The sequence below is a fragment of the Phacochoerus africanus genome, chromosome 11 (genome assembly GCF_016906955.1).
Source record: "Phacochoerus africanus isolate WHEZ1 chromosome 11, ROS_Pafr_v1, whole genome shotgun sequence".
Taxonomy (NCBI): Eukaryota; Metazoa; Chordata; class Mammalia; order Artiodactyla; family Suidae; genus Phacochoerus; species Phacochoerus africanus.
In genome coordinates, this window is record NC_062554.1 from 36282645 (window position 1) to 36307582 (window position 24938).

At 35.8% G+C, this 24938-nt stretch overlaps 1 protein-coding gene across 1 annotated transcript in view; it reads left to right on the forward strand.

The window, feature by feature from the left end:
- Positions 1–24938, forward strand: part of ATM (ATM serine/threonine kinase) — a 125046-nt gene that overhangs the window by 4625 nt on the left and 95483 nt on the right. The window contains 15 exon segments of the mRNA XM_047752106.1: positions 69–170; positions 254–366; positions 2179–2324; positions 4835–4999; positions 8716–8881; positions 9550–9788; positions 11701–11864; positions 14719–14888; positions 16452–16823; positions 17910–18101; positions 18900–18995; positions 20035–20260; positions 22409–22534; positions 23523–23648; positions 24559–24648. Of these exon segments, the coding sequence (XP_047608062.1) occupies positions 99–170; positions 254–366; positions 2179–2324; positions 4835–4999; positions 8716–8881; positions 9550–9788; positions 11701–11864; positions 14719–14888; positions 16452–16823; positions 17910–18101; positions 18900–18995; positions 20035–20260; positions 22409–22534; positions 23523–23648; positions 24559–24648 (2463 nt within the window). The 5' untranslated portion in view covers positions 69–98.

Here is a 24938-nt window from a genome sequence, read left to right on the forward strand (position 1 = left end):
AATTATACAGTTAGGTCTAACTATATATTATTACCATAGCCTGAAATAATTTACTTTTTTTTTTATAGACAACAATGCATTTTCTGAACTTCTGAACCATGAGTCTAGCACTTAATGATCTCCTTATTTGCTGCCGTCAACTAGAACATGATAGAGCTACAGAACGAAGGGTACTAAATTACTTAAACTTAATCGTTCTTTGAAATAAGTGTGTGATTGGTAACCCATTATTTTGTTCTTTTTTCATTTTCAGAAGGCAGTTGAGAACTTTAGGCACCTGATTCAAGATCCTGAAACTGTTCAGCATTTAGATCAGCATTCAGATTCTAAACAGGGGAAGTATTTGAATTGGGATGCTGCTTTTAGGTATTCCATTTTAATTTGTTATTGTCCTTATTTTTTCTTTCATTTTTTAATTTTTATTATAATATGTTTTGTGTCTGTAGGTCTAATTTATCTTTGTTCCATGTATATTATTGTCCTTTGCACATGAAATTGATATTTAATATTTATCTGAAACAATGATATATATATATATTTTTTTTTTTGCTTTTTTTTTTAGGGTCGCAACTGTGGCATATGGAAGTTCCCAGGCTTGGGGTCCAGTCGGAGCTGCAGTTGCTGGTATACACCACAGCCACTGCAACGTAGGATCTAAGCCTCATCTGTGATCTATACCACAGCTCACAGCAACACTGGATCCTTAACCCATTGAGCAAGGCCAGGGATCAAACCTGAATTGTCACAGATACTAGTCAAGTTCATAATCTGCTGAGCTACAATGGAAGCTCCAAATTTTTTTTTTTTTGCTGTACCTGTGGCATGCAGACGTTCCTGTGCCATGGTCAGATTGGAGTTGTAGCTGTCGGCCTACACCACAGCCACAGCAACACTGGATCCAAGCCGCATCTGCAGTCTTTGCTGCAGCTTGTGGGAACACTGTTATCCTTAACCCACTGAGTGAGGCCAGGAATGGAGCCCACATCTTCATGGACACCATGTTGGGTTCTTAACCCACTGAGCCACAACAGGAACTCCTGAAACATAATTTTTAAAGGAATTTTATATAAAAAAGTTATAATTTGTGAATCATTTGTTTAATAAACTATCTTAGAACTCATTTAAGATTAGAGAGTGTTTCTTTTGTATCAGTTTATTCATAAGACTTAAAATTAGAGAAGTTGTAGTAAGTCTTTTATTTTTACTTTGACATCTTTAAATATTGCTCTTGGTAACTGCCCTATGTTAAGCTATAATAAAAAAGTAAAAAGGAATTTTATGATAATTCTTTATGAATGCAGTTAAAAGCACAAAACTCAGGCACTGGAAAGACACAACTCATTGCAGGTCTGAAATGGCAAACAATTGATACTTTTTACATTAAGATGTAATTTTCAACTATAGAATCCATTTATAACTAGAAGTAGGTCGTAAGACTTAGGAGAGATGCATAAAATATTCTAATATAGAATACTGAGAAACTTGAAAGAATATTTTCAATCAAGGGGAAATACGAGTATTTAACTTGTTTTGAGTGTTCAGAACAGATAATCTGTTTTATTTGTTAGCTCTTATTTGGTACTGGGTAGACTGTTGCATGTTGCGTATTTGTGAGCTCTTATTTGGTACTGGGTAGAAGTTGCATGCAACTTCTCCAGTTGCTTAGTTTATTTCAGATAGCACAAATACAGTTAGTATCTAAAGATGAATACTCTTTTGCATAAGTTGATCAAGTAGGCCAAATATATACCTGGCACCCTCAACTAATGAATATCTTCTAGATTCATTTAAAGGCTAGAACATTACCAGCTGCCTAGGAAAGAGGTAAGACCTTATATAGAATACCAGAAAGAGGTGAGAAAGAATTGAGAGCCAGTAATTGCATGGCAGGCTTTTAATGATAAAATGAGAAAGCAAGCACTAAAACAATAGAAAACCGTGGTGGTTACGGATTAAGAGCTTTGTAGACCAGACTCTAAATTGGTTTGAGAGGTTAGGGCTTAAAAGAGAAATGTAATTGCATTGCTTATCTGGTACATTCATTGAAGCAGTGTGGTTTAAAAGATGCTCTTTATGATGGCATGAAGCACTTTTTGTTATTATAATCATATAATTTTATAAATCATGATAATTTAAGCATATAATGAGTTTTGGAAATTCCATGTCATGTTCTTGAAGATTTTTACAGAAATATATTCAGAAAGAAACGGAATGTCTAAGAACAGCAAAACAAAATGTATCAGCCTCAACACAAGCCACCAGGCAGAAAAAGATGCAAGAAATCAGTAGCTTGGTCAAATACTTCATCAAATGCGCAAATAAAAGTAAGTGGTGTTTACTTGGTTTATTAGGTTATTGTTACATGAGATTGGCCTGAATATGGGAGATAAAACTTGAGTGCTAACTCTGATTTCTAGTAGAAATAATGATTTTTAATACTGTAGATTCAAATATTTGAGTAATGTATTCAAGCATGGAATTATAGAATCTCAGTGTTGAAAGGATTAAAAAATATTATTTCAGGTACACCTGTTCTTCTTAGATCCTACCTATATGTCCCTGGCACTCAGGCAGCCTTAATGATTAAAGGTACCTTTTGAGAGTTTCTTTTCTACCGTTGAGTAGTTTTTTTTTGTTTTTTTTTTAATGGCCCCACCTGCGACATGTGAAAGTTCCCTGTTTCAGGGATTAAATCTAAGCTGTAGCTGTGACCTGAGCCACATTTGTGGCAAGACTGGAGGCTTTAACCCACCGTCTTGGGCCAGGGATCGAACAGGCACCTCCCCAGTGACCTGAGCCACTGCAGTCATTTCCTTAACCCATTGTGTCATAGTGGGGACTCCTTTGAGTCGTTTTCTTTCTTTTCTTTCTTTCTTTTTTTTTTTTAAAGTTATTTCCCCAATAATTTTTTTTTTTGGGGGGGTCTTTTGCCTTTTCTTGAGCCATTCCCACGGCATATGGAGATTCCCAGGCTAGGGGTCGAATCTGAGCTGTAGCCACCGGCCTACACCAAGCCACAGCAACGTGGGATCCGAGCCCCGTCTACAACCTACACCATAGTTCACAGCAACGCCGGATCCTTAACTCACTGAGCAAGGCCAGGGAGCGAAGCCTCAACCTCATGGTTCCTAGTCGGATTCGTTAACCACTGAGCCACGAGCGGAACTCCACAATTTTTTTTTTCTACTGTATAGCATGGTGACCCAGTTACACATAAATGTAAACATTCTATTTTCTCACATTATCATGCTCCATCATAAGTGACTAGACGTAGTTCCCAGTGCTACACAGCAGGATCTCATTGCTAATCCATTCCAAATGCAATAGTTTGTATCTATTAACCCCAAGCTCCTCAACCACCCCACTCCTTCCCCCTCCTCCTCGGCAACCACAAGTCTATTCTCCAAGTCCATGATTTTCTTTTCTGTGGAAAGGTTCATTTGTGCCTTATATTAGATTCCAGATATGTGATATCATATGGTATTTGTCTTTCTCTTTCTGACTGACTGCAAAGTATGAGAGTTTCTAGTTCCATCCATGTTGCTGCAAATGGCATTGTCTTGTTCTTTTTTATGGCTGAATAGTATTCCATTGTGTATGTATACCACATCTTCCTAATCCAGTCATCTATCAGTGGATATTTGGGTTGCTTCCATGTCTTGGCTATTGTGAATAGAGCTGCAATGAACATGCAGGTGCATGTGTATTTTTTAAGGAAAATTTTGTCCAGATATATGCCCACGACTGGGATTGCTGGGTCATATGGTAGTTCTCTGGGTAGATTTCCGAGGTATCTCCATACCGATCTCCATAGTGGTTGTACCGACTTACATTCCCACCAATAGTGCAGGAGGGTTCCCTCTTCTCCACACCCCCTCTAGCATTTGTTATTGTGGACTTATTAATGCTGGCCATTCTGACTGGTGTGAGGTGGTATCTCATGGTAGTTTTGGTTTTTTTTTTGTCTTTTTGTCCCCTTTTAGGGGCGCACTCATGGCATATGGAGGTTCCCAGGCTACGGATACAATTGGAGCTACAGCTGCTGGCCTACAATTCATAGCTTACAACAAAAAATTTATATGCAATTTTAAGGTTGTTAATATTGAAGAATGATAAATCTCATCTGTGATTTATTGCAACAGTTAATTTTTAAATGTACCTTGTTACCTTCGAGAATGTGATCATTAATGCTGAATTTTCAGGACCTCTAATAAAGGAATAAAAGTAAAAATTACAGACTTAGATACTTATATGCTATAAGTGCTGTTATAGAACTTAAAAATAATTTTGCTTTTCAAAGTAAATGGTATTCTCCTTATGATCCTATTTCTAATAAATTCAGTTTTTTATTAAAAAATACATAGAAAATTTGGGTTATTTTAGGTCTAATGCCAGAAATTGTGAATTATTAAGTATGTAATGAATGATTGTTTTTGCTATAGAATTCTATGGGATTGACACACTTTTTGGGGAGGGACCAAATAGTGAATTTTTGTTGTTGTTGTTTTTTGGATAGTAAATATTTTTAACTTTGCAGGCTATGTAGTACCTGTCTCAACTACTCAACTTTGTCATTTTACCATGAAAGTGCCGTATGCAATATTTAAATAAATAAAGTTTTATTGGTCTATGCTCCAGTGAAACTTCACTTCCAAAAACAGGTGGTTGGCTGAATTTTGTTCCTGGCCATAGTTTCCTAATGCTTGTTCTATAAGAACGAGATTAGTTAATAGTAATTTCCCAAATGGAATTATTTATATAATTGCCATTCCTAGTGTCCTTAGCATATTTTTCTTAAGGTTTATATCTTTTTGTTTGTTTTATGTTTAAATAGGAGCACCTAGGCTAAAATGTCAAGAACTCTTGAATTATATCATGAATACAGTGAGAGATTCATCTAACAATCCCATTTATGGAGCTGATTATAGCAATATATTGCTGAAGGACATTCTTTCAGTGAGGAAATACTGGTGTGAAATATCTCAGCAACAGTGGCGAGGTATGTTTTGGATTTTGTTGTTTTTGACTTTTCCCTTGTGAAATGAAATTTTACCAAAAGAGCTGTCAGAGTCTATTTATAGCCGCCAAATGACCTCACAGTTTAACAGTACCTTAGTAAAATTAAATGATTATAGAATCTGATGCTTAGTTTTCATGTACTTTGTACCTCCTAAATTATTATAACTAATAATGTATTAGGTGCCAGCTATCAGAACTGAAATTACAGAATTGGAAGATACCATCTCTGTCCTCAGAGACTTGACAGCTCAATGACAGAAAAAAACAAGGAATCAAACATTAGAATGCCATGGATTTATTTGAGTGCATTGACCATGACCTAATTAGTGTTCTGCATAATGTTCTGCTGTTCCCGTATGAATAAAGGCCTTCTTGCCTCTTGGATTGGTTTCGTTTCTGGAGCCTTTGCTGTTGCTCTGAACAGAAAGGAGACTGGGTCCCAAACATGACCCTCAGTAAGCCTTGTGTCAGCCTTTGGAGAATAGGGTGGTGATATCTAGGATACATTGGCACATCTGTCACCAAAAATGGTCCTAGCTAGGGCTATTAGGCAAGAAAGGAAATAATAGGCAAACAGATTGGAAAGGAAGAAATACAAGTGTTCATATTTGCAGATGACATGATTGTCTGTAAAATACCAAGTGTAAAATCTACGTTTAATGACGTTGTTGCCAGAATTTGGCCTCTGTCTGCCGGTGCCGATTCAAAATGCAGAGACAGAGTTTTGGGTGAAGTAGAAAAAATGTAGCTTTATTGCTTTGCCAGGTAAAGGAGGGTCAGAGCAGGCTGAAGCCTTAAAGACTGCCCCCCTGCCTTGGGAAGGATTGCGGGAAGTTTTATAGTTAAAAGGAGAAAAACAGGTTTCTGGCTAAGAATCAGGGTTGAAGGTGAATATATGGTCTTCTTTCTTTGGGGAAATCTTAATCATCAAACCTGGAGTCAGGAGATCATGGTATGATCATGCTGGTGGTCTTCTGGTTTATTGCCTAGAATAGTAGTACTTGTGAAAAGGGCATATTGACCAGAGATTAGAATAAACTAGGAAAGTTCCTGAAGAACATCATGTGCTAATAATATTTAACCCTCAGGCAATGGTGCTTAGAATGCTTAATCTTTAGCTTTCAGGTGATTGTGTTTAGGGTGCAGTTAAGCCAGGAAGGAAGGACTCTAAGCTGTCCTTGACTCTTCCTCCCTTGTCTTTGCGTCCCTTCTTTTCCCTGATCTGCAACTGTCTGAGCCTGTCCCTAGGAACTCACGGAAGGTCATAGAAGCTGAATGAGGCCCATTTCCTAAGAACAAGAAATAGGGGATACAGAAAGGCTCTTGCACCCTGGAGCCGCACAGGGCTGTGTCTTGTTTCTGTGTCATTTGCGGTTTTATTTTAACTCCAGAAGCTCTTTTTTAGTATCATGTTATTTTGCCATCTGCTCTGGCCTTTTATTGTTGAATTGATTGAGGAAATTAATTCATCTGGAGGCATGCACTGAAGCTTTTTTTTTAAGAAGTTAGGACTCTACTCCTCTGAAACTTTTTTTTTTGTCTTTTGTCCTAATAGGGCTGCACCCACGGCCAGTGGAGGTTCCCAGGCTAGGGGTCTGATCGGAGCTGTAGCTGCAGGCCTACACCACAGCCACAGCAACACGGGATCCGAGCGGCCTCTTCGACCTACACCACAGCTCAAGGCAACGTTGGATCCTTAACCCACTGAGGAAAGCCAGGGATCAAACCAGCAACCTCATGGTTCCTAGTCGGATTTGTTTCCTCTACGCCTCGATGAGAACTCCCCTCTTCTGAAACTTTTGTTGAATGTCTTATATCAGTTTTTTTTTTAACCATTTAGGGGAATAAGTTGGACTCTCTGAATTCTGTGGGAATTGGAATTATTTCCCCCACTAACATTAAAAGCTCCGAAACTTGATATTTAATTAGAGACAGTTGCATTGTTGGCTTTCCCTATTTCCACACTTTGCCCTTGCCAAGTAATAAGAGGGAAATGATAACGATAACTATCCCTGTTTTCTGATCTCCAAATTGATGTATATTAAATCACATTTTTACTATTATTTAGCTATTACATGTAGTAAAAACCTTAGGAAGCACTTGTGTAATGTTTGGTAAACTAAAGTCAGATGTGATAGGAATCATTTGAAAAATCATTTTTCTTACCATTTAATGTTTGAGTTTTTTACATTGCCCTTATTCTTTTGTATTTAACATTACTGATTTTTAAGCTATTTTGGCAGAATTATGTGACATGTACACTTGAAAAGGAGGCTATCCGTAGGTGTTACTCTTAAGTCACTTTGCTAACAGAGGACTTCCTAATTATGTCTTTATGGGAAGCAAATCTTGCCTTAGCAACTTTACTTTTCATTGTTTTGGAGGTAATTCTAAATGCATTTATCTTTCTGCATGTCATATAAGCAGAGACACTGATAGCTTTTTTTCAGACTCTTTTTTTTTTTTGGCTTTTTGCCTTTTCTAGGGCCGCTCCCGCGGCATATGGAGGTTCCCAGGCTAGGGGTCTAATCGGAGCTACAGTTGCTGGCCTACACCACAGCCACAGCAATGCCATATCTGAGCTGCGTCTGCAACCTACACCACAGTTCACAGCAACACTGGATCCTTAACCCACTGAGCAAGGCCAGGGATCAAACCCGCAACCCCATGGTTCCTGGTCGGATTTGTTTCCCCTTCGCCACAACAGGAAATCCGAAACTTGCATTCTAATTTATACTTTTGGCATTCTAAGGTACAAGTATTCTCCCTTTTTTTTTTTTTTTTTTTTTTTGCTCTTTTTAAGGCTGCAAGTGCAGTATATGAAAGTTCACAGGCTAGGGGTCAGATTGGAGCTGCAGTGGCTGGACTACGCCACACCCATAGCCACACCAGATCCGAGCTGCATCTGTGACCTACACCACAGCTCACAGCAATGCCAGATCCTTAAGCCACCAAACGGGGCTAGGGATTGAACCCTCATCCTCATGGATACTAGTCAGGTTTGTTGCCACTGAGCCAGAATGGGAACTCCTGTTTGGTAACAAGTAAAGTCTCAGACCTGTTCACAGTTCTTGATACACTTTACATACATTAATCAAATAGCATTAGGGCAAAACAAAACTGTGGAAAATGTACCTTGGAGAGGGCTTTGCTGGCCTGAAGGAATATAGGATTAGGGATGTTAAATAGTTTACCCAAGGTCTGGCTCTTAAATTGATGTTACATAGTACTCTCCTGCCTATAGTTACTGTCTTGAAGGCAGCTTAATATTTAAAATTAAATGTTAGAGTTCCTGTTGTGGCTCAGTGGAAACAAACCTGACTAGTATCAATGAGATTGGGTTCAATCCCTGGCCCCACTCAGTGGGTTAAAGATGTGGTGTTGCCATCAGCTGTGGTGTAGGTCACAGACATGGATAGGATCCCGAATTGCTGTGGCTGTGGCATAGGCCAATGGCCGTAGCTCCAGTTTGAACCCTCGCCTGGGAACTTCCAGGTGTGGCCCTAAAATGAAAAAAAAAAAAAAAATTTAATGGAGTGCTTTTACTGTATTAAATATGAAGTAGTAAAATTTTAATGTTTTGTCTGTGGGATTATTGAAATTTTAGTTTGGATTTATTGAAACAATTTGAATTGGGACAATAAGTTAAATGTTTTGATAGTTTTCTTTTAAAACATGATTTTTTTTTTTTTAAAGAATTGTTCCTTATATACTTCACGCTGTATCTTAAACCTTCACAAGATATTAATAGACTTTTGGTGGCTAGAATAATTCAAGCTGTGACCAAAGGATGCTGTTCACAGACTGATGGATTGAATTCCGAATTTTTGGATTTTTTTACCAAGGCTATTCAAAATGCAAGGTAATCTAATCAGTTTTGTTTTGTAATGGGAATCCATTTAGATCTTTTTTCAAGATTGTGTTTTAGATTCAGTAACTGAAAATATTACCAATTTTAAAGAAGCATTGGCCAACAATATTAGAACTGGTGGATTTTCCCAGAAAGTGTTAGGTCCGACACTACCTGAATATCCCACATGCTGAACATGAAATGATGTTCCTGAGTAAGAAGATGTGGCTTGTTTTTTTAATAATGAGGAAAGCTATATTGCCTCTAGTTATTTTCATTTTCTCCATTTTTTGAAGATAGATGTAATGTACTAAAAATAAAATGAAATAGGAATATATTTTGGAAATTTAATAGCTTATATTTGTGACATTACCCAATTTACAATTTTAAACATTTTACAAATGGTAGGTATTACAAATTAATATTGTGTAATTTTTGACAATGTTTTAGCAGCAGGGAGAGTTAATAGGAGTGATCTTTTAGTGCCAAATAAGAGCCATTTTTTGTTGTTGCTATGTAGTGTTGCTATAATTTTTTTTTCTGAATAATTCTGAAACTAAGTCTACTTTTATTTGAAAATTTGACTTTTTTCTTTCAGTGTGCAACTTCATATAAATGTCTTCAGTTTGTGCCTTTTCTGCCCATTACATAAAGTTCCATCTGTTTATTTTCTCTTACAGACAAGAAAAGAGCTCTCCCGGTCTGAATCATATCTTAGCAGCATATGTTATCTTCCTCAAGACTTTGGCTGCTAACTTTCGAATTCGAGTGTGTGAATTAGGAGATAAAATTCTTCCTACCTTACTTTATATTTGGACTCAACATAGACTTAATGATTCCTTAAAAGAAGTAATTGTTGAATTATTTCAACTACAAGTTTATGTGCATCATCCAAAGGGAGCCAAAACTCAAGAAAAAGGTATAAGGAAAGTTTTTGCTATTTCAAATTTGCTTCTTCATGAAATACAGAGACTTAAGTTTTGAAATCTTTATGTTATAGGAGGTTATGATCTTCTTTTGGATTACTGTGCTTGGTAATAGTCATGAAGATATTTTTCACCTTTTTTTTTTTTTTTTAAAGAATTTGAAGCTTTGGTAGCCTTACCATTTGTTAGGTACAATGCTGGGTTTTATGAGGAAGACAAACAAATATGAGACACTGTTCCCTCTAGGAGCTGATTATGCAGCAATAACTCATTGCCAAGCAGTGTGACACAGTCTGTAAGAGTACAAGAATTTAGAGAAGTCAGGATCTTATTTATCTTGTTTATTGCTTTTATTAGAAACTAAAATAAGAGAAATATGGATTGAACCAGCCAGATTAGTCAGTTGCTATGGAAGATAAATACATCTTGCCTTAAACCTCACAGTCACTCCAGGCTGCCATTTGCTAGGAAACCAGAGATGAGTGACTTATCCTCCCTTCCTTCTTTTACATTTGTCTTTCACCAGGAAGGTGTTCCTCAGATGGTGTAGATCCAGTCAGTAGATAGGAACTTTACAGGGTGGAACTGGAATTAATGAGTTCCTTCACACTTAGGCCACATTTGAGACTTTGGCTTGTATTAGCCTTTGGACCAATTCATCATGGCTAGTATAATGACTTTATCATGGAATCATTCTTCAATGAGTAATAGCTAAAACGGAGGAAAATTGTTGTAGCCGCTTTTCATCCAAAGCAACTGTGTAGGCTTACAGACATAGAGAAGAGACTTGTGGTTGCCATAGGGAATGGGGGTGGGGGAGGGAAGGGATGGATTGGGAGTTTGGGGTTAACAAATGTGAACTGTTGTATGTAGAATGGACAGACCACAAGGTCCATCTGTATAGCATAGGAAACTACATTCAATATTCTGTGATAAACCACAATGGAAAAGAATATGAAAAAGAATGTATATATATGTGTAAAACTGAGTCACTTTGCTATATAGCAGAACTAATATAATATTGTAAATCAACTGTACTCAAATTAAAAAAAAAAAAAGCAGCTGTCTATGTTTATGTACTCTTCCAGTAGGTATAGTTAGATGTATTTGTAGTCCGTGAAACCACTGTAGGTCCAAGAATGGTGGCTTGTCTTACTTTTTCGTCTTTCATATAGCTCTCATCAGAATGAAAATCAGGCTTATTAGGAGATGGCGAGACATGTTTAAGGTTTTAGATAACTACATATTTAGGATGAATTAAAAACTGGCAGATGATGAGGCTGTTAGAAACACTAGTATAGTTTTAGGATACATTAATGGATTTTATGGTCCTTTGTTTGTGGGAAGCAATAGCCCCATTGTTCCCCATACTCATTAGGTCACAGTTGGGAGTGTTATGCTCACCAAATTTTGTAGAATCAACCTTTTAAGACAGACGTAAGTTTACTGGAGTGTGTCTAGGGAAAGATGACTGGGACAATGTGAAGTCTGGATAACAGTTATTTGTACATTAGTCGAAGAAACTGGTAATGTTTTCCTTTTGAACAAAGACATGCAGAGAAGTTGGTTCTCATATTAAAAGAGTGGACATATTAATTGTATTTGTCTTGGGGAAGAGAAGAAATTAGGGAAAGCTGGATTGAAATTTTGATTGAATTGATTAGAGAAAGTTAGATCAGAAGATGGAAGAATTTTATAAGAAATGCAGTTAACTGAGTGTGAAATGGACATCATTATGAAATAGAGCTTGTCAAGGATATTGCCGGAAGAGGCATTAGTACTAAGTAGGCTGGACCAGATATCTTCTAATGTTTGTACCTTAACAGCTGAATAGTTCTGTGAGAGTTGGTAGTACATGTGGATTGTGTACGTAAATTATATTTTAATTAATTTTTAAAATTACAGGTGCTTATGAGTCAGCAAAGTGGAAAAGTATCTTATACAACCTATATGATCTGCTAGTTAATGAAATAAGTCGTATAGGAAGCAGAGGGAAATATTCTTCTGGATCTCGTAATATTGCTGTCAAGGAGAACTTGATTGAATTGATGGCAGATATTTGTCACCAGGTATAGTAGGTCTTGTCACATTTTGTGATTTCCCATTAGTTTTCCTTTTACTGTGTCTGTAAAAAGCCTGTAAAATTACTCTGTACATGTAGCCGTTCCTTTCAAAACTCTGTAAATATTTAGACTTGCCGTTCTAACTTAAAGGATAACTACTTTACAAATATGAACTTAGTGACAATTGATGATAAACTTTTCCATTTTTTTTTTTTTTTGGTCTTTTTAGGGCCACACCCGGGGCATATGGAGGTTCCCAGGTTAGGGGTCTAATCAGAGCTGTAGCCACCAGCCTACACCACAGCTACAGCAACACCAGATCTGAGCTGTGTCTGAAGAGACTGTCTTTTCTCCATTGTATATTCTTGCCTCCTTTGAAGTACATTAATTGACTATAAGTGCCTGGATTTGTTTCTAGGCTCTTTTTCCTGTTCCATTGATCTGTATGTCTGTTTTTGTGCCAGGATCAACCTGTTTTGATTACTGTAGCTTTGTGGTATCATCTGAAGTCAGGGAGCATGATTCCTCCAGCTACATTCTTCTTTCTCAAGATTGTTTTGTCTATTTGGGGTTTTGTGTGTTTCCATACAAATCTTGAAAATTTTTCTTCCTGTTCTGTGAAAAATGCCATTGGTAATGATAGAGATTTGCCTTGAGTCTGTAGATTGCCTTGGGTGGTATGGTCATTTTAACAATATTGATTCTCCCAATCCAAGCACACAGTATATCTTTCCATCTCTTTGTCTCATCTTTGATTTTTTTCAACAGTTCTCAGAGTACAGGTCTTTTGCCTCCTTAGGTGGGTTTATTCTTAGGTATTTTATTCTTTTTGATTCAGTAGTAAGTGAGATTGCTTCCTTAATTTCTCTTTCTGATAGTTTGTTGTTAGTGTAGAGAATTGCAGCAGATTTCTGTATATTTTGTATCCTGCAACTTTATTGAATTCACGAGTTCTAGTTGTTTTCTGGTGGCATCTTTAGGATTTTCTGTGTATAGTATCATGTCATCTGCAAACAGTGATAGTTTTACTTCTTCCTTTCCAATTTGAATTCTTTTTATTTTCTTTTTCTTCTCCGATTGCTATGTCTAGGACTTCCAAAGCTGTATTGAATGAAAGTGGTGAGAGTGGGTATCCTTGTCTTGTTCCTGATCTAAGAGGAAATACTTTCAGCTTTTGACTGTTGAGTACGATGTTAGCTGTGGGTTTATTATACATAGTGTTTATTATGTTGAGATAGGTTCCCTCATGCCTAGTTCCTGAAGAGTTTTTATCATAAGTGGATGTTGGATTTTATCAGAAACTTTTTCTGTATCTAATGAGATGACCATATAGTTTTCTTCAGCTTAATTATGTGGTATATCACATTGATTGATTTGTGAACATTGAAAAACTTTACACCCCTGGGATAGATACCATTTGATCATGGCATATGAGTCTTTTCATTTATTGTTGGATTTGGTTTGCTCATTTATGGCCTGTAGTTTTCTTTTTTTTGTGATATCTTTGTCTGGTTTTGGTATTAGGGTGATGGTGGACTCATAGAATGAGTTTGGGAGTGTGTACCTTCCTGTGCAGTTTTTTTTTTTTTTTTTGGAGTAGTTTCAGAAGGATAGCTATTAACTGTTCTGTAAATGTTTGTAGAATTCAACTGTGAAGTCATCTGGTGCTGAACGTTTGTTCAGAGTTTTTAAACTACTGATTCATTTTCATTACTGATGATTGGTCTGTTCACATTTTCTATTTCTTCCTGGTTCAGTCTTGGGAGATTGTAGCTTCCTAAGAATTTGTTTATTTCTTCTAGGATGTCCATTTTATTGACATGTATTTGTTCATAGAGGTCTCTTACAATCCTTTGTATTTCTGTGGTGTCAGTTGCAACTTCTCTTTTTCATTTCTGATTTTATTGATTTGGACCCTCTTTTTTTCCTTGATGCGTCTGGCTAAAAGTTTATCAACTTTTTTTTTTTTTTAATAATTTTTTTTTATTTTCCCACTGTACAGCAAGGGGGTCAGGTTATCCTTACATGTATACATTACAATTATATTTTTCCCCCAGCCTTTCTTCTGTTGCAACATGAGTATCTAGACAAAGTTCTCAATGCTATTCAGCAGGATCTCCTTATAAATCTATTCTAAGTTGTGTCTGATAAGATTTATCAACTTTTTTAAAAAAGTCTTTTCAAAGAACCAGCTTTTAGCTTCATTGATCTTTTCTTTTTTAAAAATACTCTATTTCATTCATTTAAAAGTTATGGGATGCAGCAAAAAGTTCTAAGAGAGAAGTTTATAGTGATATAAGCTTGCCTAAGGAAATAAGAAAAATCTCAAATATCCTAACCTTATACCTCAAGGAACTAGAGAAAGAACAAACAAAACCCAAAGTTAGTAGAAGGAAAGAAATTATAAAGATCAGAGCAGAAATAAATAAAATAGAGGCTTTTTTATTGTTTTTTTTTTTTTTTAAGTAAAATTTCCCCCCCAGAGATTTTGTTAACATTCTAGGATATCTTTCCTTGTCAAATATTTTCTTAATGCTAAATTTATGATTTAATCCCTTTGAAATTAGAAGGTTTTTTTGCGTTACTTTAGATGTCTTGGTGCTTTTAGTAAATTTTCCCAAGTAATATCTTACTTGGTAATATCTGCTTTCTAGAGAACCATTATAGTCTGTAAAATGTTTGTTACCATATTACCATATTCATATATTTCTGTACTCTGTTACTCTTGTTTTATGTCATCCCTGTATATTCATATAAGGAATTTGAGGAGGAACAGTTTTTTCCCTAATGAACCATTAGAAAACTACAGCAGTATTTAAAAAGTAGGTTTAAAATAGGTTTTCACTGTGTTATTTTGCAGGTTTTTAACGAAGATACCAGATCTTTGGAGATTTCTCAGTCTTACACAACTACACAAAGAGAATTTAGTGATTACAATGCACCTTGCAAAAAGAGAAAAATAGAATTAGGCTGGGGAGTAATAAAAGATCATCTTCAGAAGTCACAGAATGATTTTGACGTTGTACCTTGGTAAAATGTTATTTTTTTTTCTTTCAGTATCATTTTAGTCGCATTAATTTTTCTCACAAGATGTCCATTAGAATCCTTTACCTCATTGGTCTGGCCAGAATTAGATCACGTGTCCACTTCCAAAGCTGTCACTTGACTGAGGGGAAGGTAATTGTCAGGACATGTTGAGATCAACTGCTGTGGCTCCTCTGCTGGGGCTAGATCAGGGCCACCTTTCCTAAGCATATTGCCAAAGCAAGGAAGAAGGGATGATGGCTGTCTGGTAGGCAACTGGTAGTATGTGCCTCATGGAATTCACTGATTTGTAGACCTCGACACAAAGAGATTTTAGCATGCACAGCATTTTCTAATAGAATTAGGTTAGGAAGAAATTAAAGATAGCATTCAGATATCCCAGAAAAATGTGGACATTATGCCATGATAAAAGACTCTTTTTTTTTAATTTGCTGTGTCTTTTGTCTCATAGCATTCACAACTATTTAAATAATTAAATGAATTGTGGAATTATGTGAAATCACAGAATGCTAGGTCTGGTAGGAATCCATGGAATTCATACAGTTCAGCCTTTTTGCTTTACCAAAAAGAAAACTGAAACTGAGAAAGGTTAAGCAGCTTTTTTAAGGGTGGAAATTTATAGATTACAGTCATACTTTTGTGAACAATGCTATTTGATTTTTACTATGTTAATGTAATATTTAAATAAAATTGTGTTGTGGGGGAAAATGTATTTGTTTAGATGTGTATTGCTCAATCTCATTTCTTTTCTATAGTTTGATGGTGCCTTATTTCAGATTGTTTCATTTGTCCCTTTAGTCAGGATTTCTTTTTTTTTTTTTTTTTTTTAGGGCTGCATGTGTGGCATATGGAACTTCCCAGGCTAGGGGTCGAATTGGAGCTACCGCTGCCAGCCTACACCATGGCCACGTCAATGCAGGGTCTGAGCTATATCTGCGACCTGCACCGCAGCTCATGGCAACGCTGGATCCCTGACCCACTGAGGAGGGCCAGGGATTGAACCTGCATCCTCATGTATACTAGTTGGGTTTGTTTCTGCTGTGCCACAGTGGGAACTCCTAGTCAGGAGTTGTTTATTGAATACCTACTGTGTTTTCAGCATTAGGGGTAAGAGAGATGAATAAGATAATGTTCCTATTCTCAAGTAGCAGTTCCTATTCTAGAGAACTTGCAGCAAATATTTATTGAGTTAACCGAATTTATGTCAAAGGAAAATAGTCTTTTGAGATTTTTGTCTTCCTGTTCCAGGGAGTATTATTCGCGGCCAAAGAGCAGGGATGGGTGCGATAACTAAGAAATAGAATGTTGGTAATTTAGTTATATAAAGTTTTTGTGTAAGCAAAATATGACAGTTACTCAGCTGGCCAAAATGTTGTCAATCTTCTTGAAGAAGTAAGGCCTAATAAATATTGAGCCAGCTTATTTTGAGAGTAGTATGGAAAATGATGATATTCTAATTAAGATATTATAAGGATACTATGTCTATATTTTCTTCTAGCTTCTTAATGGAGTTGAATAATTTTTTCAAATTATTTATACCTTTTTTAGGTTACAGATTGCAACTCAGTTAATATCAAAATATCCTGCAAGTTTACCTAACTGTGAGCTGTCACCATTGCTGATGATACTATACCAGCTTCTACCGCAACAGCGACGTGGGGAGCGCACACCTTACGTGTTACGATGCCTTATGGAAGTTGCATTGTGTCAGGGCAAGAAATCAAACTTAGAAAGCTCACATAAGTCAGATTTATTGAAAATTTGGATTAAAATTTGGTCTATAACCTTCCGAGGTATAAGTTCTGAACAAATACAAGCTGAAAACTTTGGGTTACTTGGAGCCATAATTCAAGGCAGTTTAGTTGAGGTTGACAGAGAATTCTGGAAGTTATTTACTGGGTCAGCCTGCAAACCTTCATGGTAAGTTGACTTAGATTGTATAATATTTTGCACTATATTTTTCTCATTTTTTTGTAATTTGTAACTTTAAAGTTATGCTACATCCTGTTTCAGATGCTTTTGTAGTTTGTCCAGGAAGTCTCAATAAATAATTTAATGTAAATTTATTTTCAAATGTGAGGAAATTACTAAGGTCAGTTATAAAGAGTTAGTGTTTAAATTTCTTTTATTTGTAATCAACAATTATTCGTGTGCTCAGTCTTCATAAAATATTTTTTAGTACTGCATACTGTTAAAAGATAGTTTTTAATCAAGAATTTTCTCAAATGTAATCAGACTTTTAACAATTTTTTGTGTATTCATGTAGTTGATAGAATTTATTATATGTCTACCATGTGCCAGGTACTGTCCTAAGCATTGGTAACACAGTGGTAAATAAAATAGACTAGGTCTCTGTCCCTCGAAGAGCTAATTCTTAAAAAAAATTTATTGAAATGTAGAGTTCCCGTTGTAGCTCAGCAGTTAACGAAACTGACTAGCATCCATGAAGACATGGGTTCAATCCCTGGCCTTGCCCAGTGGGTTAGGGATCCAGCGTTACCATGAGCTGTGGTGTAGGTTGCATATTCAGCTTGGATCCTGCATTGCTATGGCTGTGTTGTAGCCTGGCGGCTGCAGCTCTGATTTGACCCCTAGCCTGGGAACTTCTGTATGCTGTTGGTGGGCTCTAAAAAGACAAAAAAATATTTATTGAAATATAGTTGATTCACAATGTTGTGATACTTTCTGGTATACAACAGAGTTACTCAGTTTCGTATATATATATACACACACACACACACACACACCTACACTATATGTATCTCTATATATGTATATGTTGTTTTTCATATTTTCCATTAGGGTTTATTATAGGATGTTGAATACAGTTCCATGTGCTATACAGTAGGACCTTGTTGTTTGTCTGTTTTATGCATAGTAGTTTGTATCTGCTAATCCAAACTCCTCATTTAACCCTCTTCTACTCCTTTTGCCTTTGGTAACCATAAGTTAGTTTTCTGTGCAAAGAACTTATTTTAGTAATAATTGTCCCTTGTTTTGCTGTAGTCCTACAGTATGCTGTTTGACTTTGGCACTGAAGACCTGTGTAGTTCCAGAAACAGTTGAAACAGGAATGGAGAATATATGTGATGGAAACAGAAAATTTTCTTTAAAGGAATCAATAATGAAATGGCTTTTATTCTGTCAGTTAGAGGATGACTTTGAAGACAGAATAGAGCTGCCTCCAATTCTTCACAGGTAATTTGAGTTCACTAGCATGCTGCTGGTTTTTTGGTTTGTTTTGTAAGGTGTTCTCCATTTCTTATTTGATACTAGACAGCTCTGTTTTATAGTGATCAAGCAGAATTTCCAAGAACTAACCCCAGATAGTAAACAGTCCCTTTGCTTTTACAATGTTCTGTGTCTTTGTGCCGATCTTTGTCCAAGTTCTTTTACTTTCTTTTTCTCTCTCTGCCTAGTCATTGAGAGTAAGGGGATTTGCATGAAGAATTTGATTATTATTCTTTGAGCACTTAAATGTTTCTCTGTGGTCTTCTATAAATAGGTCCATCTGAACATACATCCAACTCAGGTGTATCCTATTCATAATGAGAGTATCTTTTATGAAATATTTTAAATTAAGGAGGGGAAGAAATAAGACAGACCAAATGGGATTTAAGCACTAGGATGGCGAGAAGCTTGTCACCTTAACCTTTCCACAGTCAGTGACTGGAGCTGAGTGGTTGGAGGACAAACCTCTGCGTCTTAGTACTTTGACTTTAATTTCAAAATTGTTTACCTCTTAATTGATTATGATCTTTAAAAATTGGATATGATCTTGCTTCTAGAATTGTCAAAATAATAGTTAACAAATGATTAAATTTATTATTAAATTATTTTTAGATGTTAAGAAATTCAGTACAGATGAAAACAGTTTTAATTTTGAATCCAAATTTTAGAGGCCAATATTTAAAGCTAAACATGGACATTTAAATTTAAAGAATGCTTTAAATGGCTTTTGGTCTTCTAAGTAAAGATTTTTATTTTCCTTTGTAGTAATTTTCCTCATCTTGCCCTGGAGAAAATTCTTGTGAGTCTCATTATGAAAAACTGTAAAGCTGCAATGAATTTTTTCCAAAGTGTGTCAGAATGGTATGTTATCTAATAGAGTTCTGTATTATTTTAAGATATAGCTTTAATTACAAAGATGATAATATAATTTTAGCAGTTCAGTAGGTACATCTTAAAAATTATGAACTAAATTGTCAGTTTAAAAAATCATAACTGTTAGCTAGGGAAATGCTTAGTTCAATGATTAAAATTTATATTCTCTTATTTATGGTTATAATAAAATATAAAGAACATAAAAATCATATGAAATGATGTGACTCATTTTTATATGTCAAGTAAAATCTGACTTTTAGCTTTAAAAAGTAATGATAATTGAGGATAAGGAAAATAAGAAGGAATCTAAAAAACCTCATTTTAGTTGATGGAGTCCAGAGGCTTGTTGCTGTGACTGAAAATGACTCACTGGCGTGAAAATGTCTAATCTCCCTCAAGAAGGCATAAGATGAAAAAAAATTACATTTTGGAGAAATCAAAGGTGAAAAATGGGAAATATTTTCAGATGTTATTACTGTTTATATCTGGTATTAATTAATTTTTTTAATACTTTGAATTTGCCTTTGAGACTGCAACTTATATTTTTTTGGTCCATCTGTTATTACAATTTGCTGCAAAATAATGAAATTTGATACAAGTAGTTTTCAAAATCTAAAAGAAATATTTAAAAGAATAATTCATTAATTATATAAGCAGTCTTTTTTTTTTGGCTTTTTAGGGCCACACCCATGGCATATGGAAGTTCCCAGGCTAGGGGTCGAATTGGAGCTGTAGCTGCTGGCCTACACCACAGCCACAGCAACGTGGGATCTGAGTTGCATCTGTGACCTACACTGGATCCTTAACCCACTGAACGAGGCCAGGGGTTGAACCCATGCCCTTATGGATACTAGTTAGGTTCGTTACCACTGAGCCACGATGGACACTCCTATAAGCAGTCTTTAATGTAGATACTAAGTTAATGATTTCATTTATAATCTGATTTCATTTGTAATAAACTGCTACTATATGAAAATCAAATATTCAGTAATTTGATTTTATAAATCAAAAATCTTACTTTTTGAAGTGAGCAACACCAAAAAGATACGGAAGAACCTTCATTGTTAGAAGTTGAAGAACTATTTCTTCAGACAACTTTTGACAAGATGGATTTTCTAACTGTTGTGCAAGAATGTACTATAGAAAAGCACCAATCCAGTGTAGGCTTTTCTTTCCACCAAAACCTTAAGGAATCATTGGATCGCTATCTTCTGGGATTGTCAGAACAGCTTCTAAATAACTACTTACCCGAGGTGAGATTTTCAAAAAGAATTAAAGTCTAAGTTTTATTCCAATTTGACAGACTGTTAGGAAGGAGAAATAGAGGCAGGAAAGGCATTAAGGATTGTGGGAAGCTTAATTTTTTTTTAAGGGCTGCACCCTCGATGTATAGAGGTTCCCAGGCTAGGGGTTGAATTGGAGCTATAGCAATGGGGGATCCAAGCTGCACCTTCAACCTAACCCACAGCTCACGGCAGTGCCAGATCCTTAACCCACTGAACAAGACCAGGAATTGAACCTGTGTCCTCATGGATGCTAGTCAGATTTTTTTCTGTTGAGCCATGATGGGAACTTCAGGAAGCTTAGTTTTAAAAGCAAAGTAGGAGTTCCTGCTGTGGTGCAATGGACTGGTGGTGTCTTGGGAGTGTTGGAATGCTGGTTTGATCCCCAGCCTGGCACAGCGGGTTAAAGAGCCATTGTTGCCACATCTGTGGCTTAGGTTGAGACTGTGGGCTCAGGTCTAATACTTGGCGCTGGGACTCCATATGCTGTGGAACGGCCAAAAAAAGAAAATTAAAAAAAAAAAGCAAGGTAATAACACATGGCTATACATGGAGAAAACGGCATGAAAAAAAAGAAAACTTAAGAATAATGATTTGACTATTTGCTTTGACCAAGAATTCTGGTAGACATTAAAGAAGTAGAATTCTTTGGGTAGATTAATTGGTAGTAATAATGGTCTTAAGCATAGTGATAATTTGTTGAAAAAGAACCTTAATACAGAGGAGGGAGATGTTACAATAACAGAAAGAGACATAATTTAAACTGATGTAATAGATTTTGGTTGCACTTGAAGAGGGAGAAGTCATTAATAAATGAACTAGCAGTCACCCATATTTTAGAGGTCATCTGGTAATGTCTCATATCATTTCCTTTGTTCTCTTAAAACCACAAATTCTCTTCATGTGTGCTATTCTCTTGCCAAAACTGTTTTGTCTTTCTACCCATTTCTATGTGTTCAGTTGATCCATATGTCAAAATCCTTGCTAATGTCTTTCTTAGATGATCTCAGCAATAATAATTTATCTTTTAATGTTCATAGTACTTAATATTTCTATTTTTAAATGACCCTTAGCATGTTCTTTTACCATATACACTAATACCTCTTTAACTATGCTATAAGCTTATTAAAGGGCATATATAATTTTTATTAATCTTTGTATTTTGTGCAATGCCTCATTACGTTGTAAATGATGGAATATTTGTTGAATAAAAAAAACCTACAAGCTACTCAAAGGAGTGGATTCAGTTGCCACAAATAATGATCCAAAGAACCAGAAAAAGGGAACTTCCCTGGTGGCTCAGTGGGTTAAGGATCTGGCTTTGTCACTGCTGTGGCTTGGGTTGCAGCTGTGGTGCAGGTTCGATCCCTGGCCCAGGAACTTCCTCGCGCTTCGGATGCAGCCAAAAACAAAACAAAAAAAACCAGAGAAGGGACAGTGTGCCTGTTTGATTTGTCTTGCCCTTAATTACTGACATTCTTCTGGATTATAGTTGTAACCACTTTCATTACAAAGTAATGTGATCTGTGTTTCCCCCTAAAATGCCTTTTCATACAGGGTAGGGACAGAAAAATCTGAAAATCTTGTTTTTCACTGTAACATTTAAACAGTTTTTTCATAGTTCTATAAGATGGGCTAAGCAGTATCTAGTTGGAGAAATACTTCATGCTAGTCTGTGACATCTAAGAAGTTGAATGAATCAAGGTTCTTTCCTGTTAGAATTCGAGAATGTCATTTAATGTCTGTTTATATGAATCTGATTTCTACTCATGTTCTAAGAGCTCTAGATGTTTATTTGCCTCACTTTTTTTTTGTTAATTTATTTCTTCAGATATGTAAGGGCTGGTATGTGTAGTACACTGGGCCATTTTAAAAAGAGATACATTACTTGGCCATTAGGAGATACTTCTGCTGTTTTTCCTGAGAATCCTCATTATTACAACTCTACATGGATCCCTTAGGTGTTTTTAGAGATGACCAGAATTATGCCAGTAGTAATTCGGTTAGCTGAACTTTTGTTTCGTAATATGCACATAAAATTTGCTCTTACAAAAGATGATCATACTCAAAATTATTTATTAATTATGTAAAAACTTTTTACTTGGGTTTTACTTTAAGACTTCAGATTCAGAAACGCTTGTCCGGTGTTCAAGTCTTTTGGTGGGTGTCCTTGGCTGCTATTGTTATGTGGGTGTAATAGCCGAAGAAGAAGCGTATACATCAGAATTATTCCAGAAAGCCAAGGTAGGAAAATTTATGTCAGTAGCATTTTAGATTAATTTAATTGAAATATATTTCTTGGAAAATTGGTGTTATTTGTTTGGAAAACAAAACTATATGTAGGTTAACTCCTTCTCTTTTGTTTATGCAGTCTGGGAAGAAATGATGCTATGTCTCCTTCCTTAAGATTTGAAGATTTTAATATCACATTAAAATTTAATCTTATTAACAAAAATACTGATTTTTATATGTACTTTTAAAAGTTTTTCCTGGATCGGTTATCCTAAAGAATTCTTAACTAAAAGTGTTAATCAGGCAGGCTGTAAGCATGAAACTCATTTTTACCTCTGGGTTCCGTACTGTCAGTTGTGTGACTTATAAGGATAACAGGGTATAAGATTTGTTGTTGTTTTTTGGCCTCACCTGCTGCATGTTGAAGTTCCCAGGCCAGGGATTGAACCCACACCACACAGTGGTGACACAAGCCACTGCAGTGATAACACCAGACCGTTAACCTGCTGCGCCATAAGAGAACTCCAAGGTTTGTTGTTTTTAAAAAGTTGTTCATAATTTTCATTTTTTAAATTTATTTTTTAAATTTATTTAAATTTAAATTTAATTAATTAGTTCATTAATTTATTTTTTGCTTTTTAGGGCCACACCTGTAGCATATGGAAGTTCCCAGGCCAGGAGTTGATTTGGAGCTGTAGCTGCCATCCTACGCCACAGCCACAGCAACTCAGGATCCAAGCCACGTCTGTGACCTACACCACAGCGCACGGCAATGCCAGATCCTTAACCTACCGAGGGAGGCTAGGGATTGAACCCACATCCTCATGGATGGGTTTATTAACCACTGAGCCATGAAGGGAGCTCATAATTTTCAATTATATAACCAAGTGTAACTTCTTAAAACACTTAGCTCTTATGTAAAACCAAGAAAAAGCTAAGCTATAACCACTACGCTATAATTTCAACTGAAATTTCTTTTTTTCTTTTTTTTTCTTAATAGTCTCTAATGCAGTGTGCAGGAGAAAGTATCACTTTGTTTAAAAGTAAGACAAATGAGGAATCTAGAATCATTTCATTGAGAAATATGATGCATCTGTGTACAAATTGCTTATATAAATGTGCTAAGGTAAGATGTTCTTTCTACTTGACAAACTAGCCTATCTGGGAGGTTGATAACTGGTTAGTGTTACTGTTTTTTATGTTTGGTCATAAGTTTATACACTGATATAAAATTAAATTGGTAAATTAAAATAGTATCCAGAGGAATAAAGCACCTGGTAATTTGAGTTTCTCATGAAACTAACCTCAGGAAGTTTTCTGAGATTATCTCACCCCTTTAATAGACAACTAATTGGTGACTCTTTTATTGCCAGCATATTTTCATTCATTTATAAAAACTTGATGACTGTAGGTGTGTGATGCGCTATACCAGGGCTAGTGAGCACTGCAAAGATAAACAATTCCAGCACAGTCATAACTTTGTTTTGCCCAGATAGTCTTACATAACATTTGGTAGAAAGAATGCTACTGTGTGTAATCTTTGTTTTGATTTGGAGCAGGCCTGAGGGATAGCTGAGCCAGGCCAGAGTATTAATAATAACTGGAAACACTTTTAAAATCTAATGTTAAATATAGGGCTATTTATGAATATTATCAGCATGTATTTTTGGTTTTATAATGTGTTTTTTTTTTGTATTCTGGTATAAGTGGTGAAGGAGAGAATGGAAGAATAAACTCCAAGCTATGGTTATTGCTTGCTTATGTTTAGGGGCAATAGCTGGTATTTTACTTTAAAGTTGTTTATGCCCAGTGAAAGATACGTGCTACAGTTATTATCACTTTAACATGAGTTAGTATTTCTGAAGCAATTTACATCTTGTTCCTAATAGTAAACTCTTCATCCATGCTTATTCTGATAGAGAATTTCCAGTGTAAAAGAAATTCTATGTTTCATTTATGATATAGAAATTATTATCTTTAAAGTATAATTGCTTGTTTTTGTTTCTTTGCTTGGTGTTTTGTTTGTCTAAATGCAGCGCAGTCCAAATAAGATTGCATCTGGCTTTTTCTTACGATTGTTAACATCAAAGTTAATGCATGACATTGCAGATGTTTGTAGAAGTTTAGTAAGTATGCTTCCTATTTTACTATCATATTTCATTGACTCTAAGATATTTTTTATAACTTTGAAATCTCTTAAATAGGGATATATCTCATAGTATATGGCAGCTTATGTTTTAAAATTGTGGAAATTAAATAGAGTTATTTGGTTTTCCAGGGGTGAAATGTATTTGATTGCTTTTTTTTTTTTTTTATTGTAACCATGGCATATGGAAGTTCCCAGGCTAGGGCTCAAACCCATACCTCAGCAGCAACCCATCCTTCCTGCAGTGAGCCAGAAGAGAGCTCCTATTTG